Source organism: Sphaerodactylus townsendi, linkage group LG15, assembly GCF_021028975.2.
Source record: "Sphaerodactylus townsendi isolate TG3544 linkage group LG15, MPM_Stown_v2.3, whole genome shotgun sequence".
Taxonomy (NCBI): domain Eukaryota; kingdom Metazoa; phylum Chordata; class Lepidosauria; order Squamata; family Sphaerodactylidae; genus Sphaerodactylus; species Sphaerodactylus townsendi.
Genome location: NC_059439.1, coordinates 9,768,080 through 9,775,386, shown reverse-complemented (window position 1 = coordinate 9,775,386; position 7,307 = coordinate 9,768,080). Strand labels below are relative to the sequence as shown.

At 43.0% G+C, this 7,307-nt stretch overlaps 1 protein-coding gene across 1 annotated transcript; it reads right to left on the bottom strand.

The window, feature by feature from the left end:
- Positions 1-404: 404 nt before the first annotated feature.
- Positions 405-6,457, bottom strand: LOC125445245 (gastrin/cholecystokinin-like peptide). The gene is made up of 3 exons (XM_048518207.1): positions 6,409-6,457; positions 3,943-4,185; positions 405-689 (listed from the first exon to the last, which is right to left on the bottom strand). Exons 2-3 carry the CDS (start codon positions 4,181-4,183, stop codon positions 586-588), a joined length of 345 nt encoding a protein of 114 aa, XP_048374164.1. The 5' UTR covers positions 4,184-4,185; positions 6,409-6,457; the 3' UTR covers positions 405-585.
- Between the last annotated feature and the right edge of the window lie 850 nt (positions 6,458-7,307).

The window sequence follows — 7,307 nt, the reverse complement described above, 5'->3', positions numbered from 1 at the left end:
TGTATATATATGTGTTTAATAAGTGATGGATTCAATAAGACATTGAAATGAGCTATGAATTGATATGATGTAATATCCATTGACAGATTACCTATAGAACACCTCATGTACAAGTAAATGGCAAATTGGCACTGATGAAGGCACCGAAGAGCGCAATTTCGTGCGATGCGTTCCTGCCAGCAATGAATTGAAGACTGCAATATTTATGACTGAACTTTGTTATCAATTGCAAGAACTTGGATTTATATGAATTTGGATTTATATGAATGTGGATACACCTTTGAAAGGACTATTGAATGAAAAAAGAGAAAAGGTTTAGTTTAGATTATTGAATGAAAAAAGAGAAAAATAATTCATGTGATGATACAACAGTGAATTATATTATTGTATGTTATGAGCATTGTTCCTTATTATACAAATAAGAAATACCACACTTAAATTGGCTGCCAGTGGGTTACGTGGTTTGTATGTTAATGCAAATATGCATGAGACATAATCTGAAAAGGGACCACATGAAAGTGAAATGACTACCTGTATCCCTTCCTCCACTCCCTACCCTGTGGGGCTTTGGCAAGAAATATTCATTTAGGCATCTTTATTCACATCCTTTAAGCTTCGGCGTCCAAAGTCCATCCAGCTCTGGAAGTCATCATCCGTCTGCACAGAATTCTCTTTCCCAGCAAGCTCTGCTGTCATGGAGGAAGCACCATGGTTAATTAGAGGTAGTTGCGGGGCACCGATTGGCTAAAGCTACCCTGAATCTCTGGATTCAATCACCATGGATTCAATCCCCAACCCCTCTCTCTTCTAGATGTTCCAGGTCGTCGGCAGTCTGATGCTAACTGAGACCCTTAAAACCTCATTGACATCCTAAGAATCAAAGCTTCTAAATGCTGCAAGTGAAGAACAAACCCTGCAGGCAGTTGAATGGTTTTCAGCTACAAGGAGTTTGATTTCTGTTCAGCGGAGCTGTTCTGGAAATGTCTCAATTTTGTTTAATCTATTCAGTAATCTTTTTCTTTAAAAAAAGGTGCTGATACTGGCAGAATCCCCACTGAAAATTAAAGACGAATACAACCAGGTTTCAAAAGAAACAGAACCTTTTCATCGAGGTTGCTCCCTCCCCACTGCAGTATGTGTCTAGTGAGGACCTTGATGTCTATCACGGATTCAAACAACGTTACACTCCCCACGCACATGCGTTCTGCTCATCAGGTCTGTTCTGATTGGCTGTTGTGTTGGGGCAGGAACTTTTTTTTAAAAAAAAATTGGCGCAAAGCTATGCTGTTACATAAGCACGTAGGTGCATACATACAATCTCCCTGCCTATGCTGCTTTCTTCTGATTGGCTATCGTGTTGTGGCAGGAACCATACTTTGCCCTTGTCTTGTTTTCCGTTCGCAGTTTCGTGACTGCATGGTTTCGCTACTCGTAACTGTGTGGTTTTGCCATTTTAAATCTTTCTCTGCGTGGCCACGTTGGCACATAAGGCCGATATTGGTTTACACAGTTTAAAGTTGGCACAGAAGGCTAATCTCAGTTTACACAGGCTGTATGTGTGCTGTGTTGCAGTGGCATTGTCTCCTGACATTTCGCCTGTATCTGTGGCTGGCATCAGCAGAGGATCCTCTGCTGATGCCAGCCACAGATGCAGACGAAACGTCAGGAGAAAATGCTACTAGAACACGGCCATACAGTCCGGAAACCTCACAACACCCCAGTGATTCCGGCCGTGAAAGCCTTCGACAATACATAACCATATTATGTCTGTCTGCTTATATTATGTCTCAGGAAGTGTCTCTCTCTGAAGGAGCCCAGTTGCCCGTCACGGTCACCCAGAAATGTCCTGCTCAGAATCAAGCCAATCTGCTTGTAAGATGAGGCTCCCAGGGACTGCAGACTGGAGCTGCTTCAGTGGAACCAGCAACCTGGTGAACATTATTATAGCTAGACCTTCCAAGTTTTTAGAAAAAGATGCGAGGGCTCCTGCAGTCATGCATACACGCAATGCTACCTTATTCTAAATCAGACCTTCGTCCATCAAAGTCAGATTGCCTACTCAGACTGGCAGCAGCTCTCCAGGGTCCCAAGCAGAGCTCTTTCATGTTGCCTATTTCCTGATCCTTGCAACTGGAAATGCCAACTATTGAGTCTGCGACTGTCTGCCTGCAAAGCAGATGTTCTTCCACTGAGCCTCAAGCCCATAGTGCAATATCAGTATCTGTCAGATCACATAAACATCTGTAGTAGTAAAAGACATGGGGAAATGTAGCCACTTGGAGACTGATCTGTAAATCCAAAAGGCTCTGGTTTGACATTTCTCGCTGTGCATTCGTCAGGAGATCTTTGGTTCCTCTCTGCAATGTGCAGAGCTGTCAAGAAGTGGAGGGGAAGCAGACACAAAATTCCCTGGGCTCAGGTTGCTGTAGGGGTCTCAGAGAAGGCATTTTGTGGTTACGTGAGAGCAGGGAAGCAGCTAGCATGCAATCAGTAGCTCTGGGCTGATAGCTCAAATCTTGGGTCTTTGAGGACTGCTAGAAGACTCTCTAGGGATTCATAATCAGTCACTTGAATCCTACGTGTGACTTGACATTCTAGCGAGGAAGAGTGCACTTGGTAGTTTTGTCAGCTAAGCAATGGGAGAAAATGAGAGAATTTGGATTCCCAGAGAGGCTTTGCTCCTGTGCTTTGTTTCTTAAGGCATCATAGGGAGTCCCATGTTTTTTTGGTATGCCATGTTGAAAGTTCAGTATTATTTGACTTAGTTGATTTAACAGTAGGGTTTATTGCTCCTCTCTTTTCCTTTCCCTGCTTCCTTTTTAGTTTCTTTAAAAGGGGTGTGTGATTCTCAGCAGCCCTGACAATATGTGGATAACAATTCAGGTTGTCTCCCTCCAGGTGACCCCAGGAGATTTTCCACTATTATGGTTGATCTCCAGATGACCAATCAGTTCCCGTGGAGAAAATGGATGCTTTGGAGGGCACCTTGCTGAGGAACAAGATCACTTTCTTGCAGGAGACTTCTTTACATTTGTACCGGGCCCTTCAGGTTGTTGTGTTTTTTTTAAAAAAAAAACAACTTCTGAGATAACTTACAAAGATGCTGGTTGGAAATTAACTAAATCTTCTTGTCCTGAGTCCCCCCAGTTTATCTTTCTGTGTTAGACAGAAGGAACTCTATTATACCTCTCCTCTTATGCAGGTGGGTATTTTTTGCAAACGAATACAGTAGGGGGCAGTGGAGTTCAGGGGCAGGCACAGTTGTGAACGGGGTGACCCTGCAATGTATCTTCCATGTGACCCTAGGGAATGGCTCCCGGGGCTTCAGCCCCCTGGTGCCCCCTTAGCTATTTCAGTAGTGGGGGAGGAGGTAGGTAGGTGGGTGACAGGGAGGCCACTAGAAGAAGCCTTGTTTTTGCAGCTTCTCTTTCTGTGTTAGATTGAGTGGATAAAGTGGGGGGACCCACTTTATTGTCACTTGCTGCCCACAGATCAGAGAAGTCTGTTGTTGTAGGAGGGCCTGAACTACAGATAGCCCTGCAGAGCCCTCTGGCTGCATTAATTCTGATCCATGATTCAGTGGTGCTAGATGTAGGAGCAGAGGCAGAGCTACCAGGGGGTTGGTAAGGCGCATTCCTCTGGACATGCACCTAGGGTGGGTGGAAAATTGCCCCCTGCCCCCCTACACACAGTGCAAGCTGGAGAAGCAGCCTGTTCCCTTGAGGCCCCAAGGTCTCATGGGAAGTATAGTTCCCACCAGGCTGTTTTCAGCCTGAAGGGAACAGGCCGCTTTTCCAGGCTGAACTAAGGTAAGTGGGGGGGGGGGGTGGCAGGGCATCGTGGAGGGGGGGCAGAAAACATAGAATGCACACCGGGTGCAGTATGGCCCAGCTATGCCTCTCTAGGAGGGAATGAAAAGGGAATGCATGGAAGAATTCTTACCAGCATACATATGGGGCAGGAACTGGGAGATCAGATGCTTCTGGTACCAAGATGGCTCTCCCGGCCACTCCCGTCGGATGAGCCGCTCAGCATCACTCTTCTGTATCCTCTCTGGTCCTGACATGGCTGTCCTGTGCTTATCTGTTTGACTGTCCACCTGGCGGGATGTGGGCATGCATTTGGAGAGGCCAGTGGCTACGAGGGCGGCCAGCAGCAGGCAAGCAAACACCTTGGGATGCATGTCTAGGCAGAGACAAAGATGAGGAGCTTTTTGTGCAGTTTCTGGCAATGCTCCTCCTACCCACCATCCACAGCCTCACCAATATCCTTCCATACTCAGACTCATTCATCAACAAGTGTAACAATGGCAAAAAGGATAAGGAGATGTATAACAAAATTAACCCATGAAGATTAGACAGGCTTTGTACTGAAAAGATATATGAAGGATAGCATCCATTTAGTAGCTGCTGCAATAGAATGGGGGGGGGGGGGACGTTATTTTTTTAAAATGCAGAAAAAGTATTTAATAATATAGCCCGGTCTTGGACATTTAAATTGTGGTTCAAGATTTATGAACTGGATTCAAACTATTTCTACAAAACAACATGTGAAGATCTTAATGAATGGAGTCCTAAAAGGTGGATTTCAATTTGAAAAAAAAAACCACATGCCAAGAATGTCCATTATCTCCAATGTTATTCATTCTTATACTAGAAGTATTGGCTGCTATGATCAGACAAGCTTCTAAAATTAAAGGATTAAACAGGGACTTAGAAGAGTTTAAAATGCAAAGCTATGCTGATGACATGGCACTGACAATTTAAATCTCACAATATATAATGGAATATATGCAATATATAATGGAACACATTGAAAAATTCAGATCCCTTTGGGGCTACAAAATTGATAGGAAGGAGACTGAAATAATTATTAAATTCTTAAAACTGGAAGAAGATGTTAGTAGGATTACAGGTTGTAAATCAAATATTTGGAAATAAACCTGACTGAATAAAGCGACAAACTGTTTAAAGATAATGATAAAATTAAATGGATAAAGATACAAAGGAATTGTAAAGATAATACACACTAAAAATGTCATGGCTAGGAAGAATTTACATGGCAAAAATAAATGTCATGCCAAAATTATTATTTTTTCAATCCAAATGTTATATACAAGAAAAATCCCTGAAGGAATGGCAAAAACAGATTAATAAGTTTACATAGAATAGCAAAAAGCCAAGAATCAGATTAAAGTTTTACAAGGTGAGAAAGAGAGAGGAGGCTAGCAGCACCTACTATTAAATTATATTATCAAACAACTGGTCTGGTTTGGATTGCGGATTGGATTAGAAACCCAGACCTATAATAAAATCAGAAATGGCAGATCCAGAAGAAGGATTATATAATTGCTTATAGATAGAAAAATTAATGAAAAGAACATAGTAAAAATGGAAGCCATGCAATCAGAGATTTTTAGAATTTGGGAAGCTATACGCAAAAGAATTAACCCTCCACTAATGTCACCTATAGAAGCTTATTATGAGAAGAATGTGATGAAAAATACTGATTTTATAACATATCAAAGTATGAAAGACATTCAATGAGAAATTAAGCCTTGGCAAAAAATAAATATTTTGACTGGTTTCAAGACTAAGAGAAAGCACTGGCAACTTGAGATATTTTTGTTAGTGTTGCCTGGGAATAAGAACATAAGAAAGAGCCTGCTGGATCAGACCAGAGTCCATCTAGTCCAGCTGGAATTACAGCTCATCTCCAGACTACAGAGACATCTGGCATCCCTAAAACTAAATATCTATAGGCTTTTTAAAAAAAACTGTTTTGTTTAAGGGTCCAAGTGGGTATCAGTATTTAGAAATAACAAAAATTTTCCAGATTCCCTCAACATTCTCTTGAAGTCTAACAATTCCCTCTTCTTATCGGGTATAAAAATTGGAACAGATAGATACACTCCCCAGTGTATCAGATGAAGTGAACTCTGACTCACAAAAACTAATGTTGGGGACATGCTGTCCAGGTGCAGCTAGATTCCTGCTGTATTCAGAAACGATTAAAAAAACAGTTAAGCATTTTTGTTTTAAAAAGGAGAAAAGGATATGTGCTAAGCATGGAAGGCAGAGAGAATCTGCCAGAAGAAAGTGCAGCTCATCCATCTAAACCTCAAAAGCAATTTTTGATCACACTGCAAAAGAAGAAGAAAAGGAGGAGAAGAAGAAAACAAAGAAGAAGAAAACAAAGATGATGAAGAAGAATGCAACTTACAATAAGAACATAAGAACAAGCCTGCTGGATCAGACCAGAGTCCATCTAGTCCAGCACTCTGCTACTCACAGTCACCCAAACTAACATGGGGAAAGTGGAGCAAACACAAAGGGGACATGATTTGGGATACAGAAGGAAGATGTTTTCTTGGCTTGTGCTAATCACGCTACCCCGAAGGTTCCATACCTGTCGGACTCGTCCAGCAAAGTTCTGCTGTCTCAACAGGATTCTCCCTTCTCTGCTTCTCCTCACAAAGCAAGCTTCCTTTTTAAAGGGGGGTTTGCTCCACCCCTTACGAAGAGCCCCCCCCCCACGCATAGTGTCCTTACCATTTTTATGGCATTTGGTCACCTCAATAGTTAACACTCCCCACCCCCTTTCTCTTTGCTGCATTGATCGGCTTGAAAGTGGCTGGCTACCTTCGGCAGTTTAAAACACAGCCATTAACCGCCCTGAACTGATAATCTAAATTACTGTCCTCGGCAACAAAAGCGAGCAGCCCTTCTTGAGTTGACCTGCCAGCTCACTTCCCTCCTTTCCTGCAAACCTCTCCTGTTTTCTGCCTCTGGCTAGCTTAGGGCAGATTGTTCTTCCCTAAACATACCTATTTCAGGGAAGGGCTATGGGTCAGAGGGGGGGCCGGGGGAGAAGAAAAGTTTTGGATTTATATCGCATCTTTCTCTCCTGTAAGGAGACTTGTGGCTTACCAGCTCCTTTCCCTTCCTCTCCCCATAACAGACACCTTGTGAGGGAGGAGGGGCTGAGAGAGTTCTGAGAGAACTGTGACTGGCCCAAGGTCACCCGGCAGGCTTCATGTGGAAGAGCAAGGAAAGAAATTCAGTTCATCAGTTAAGAGTCTGCCACTCATGGAGGACTGGGGAATCAAACCTGGTTCTCCAGATTAGAATCCACCTGCTCTTAACCACTTACACCGCGCTGGGATGCAGAAAGTCCCAGGTAACTGCCCCTATCAGTTAAGCCATCTTGGGTAGCTCAGAATGGGAAAGGTCTTTCTCTGTCTGGGATCTTGAACAGCTATTGCCAATCAGTGTGGATCTACTGAATACAAGCAACTAATAGCTTGT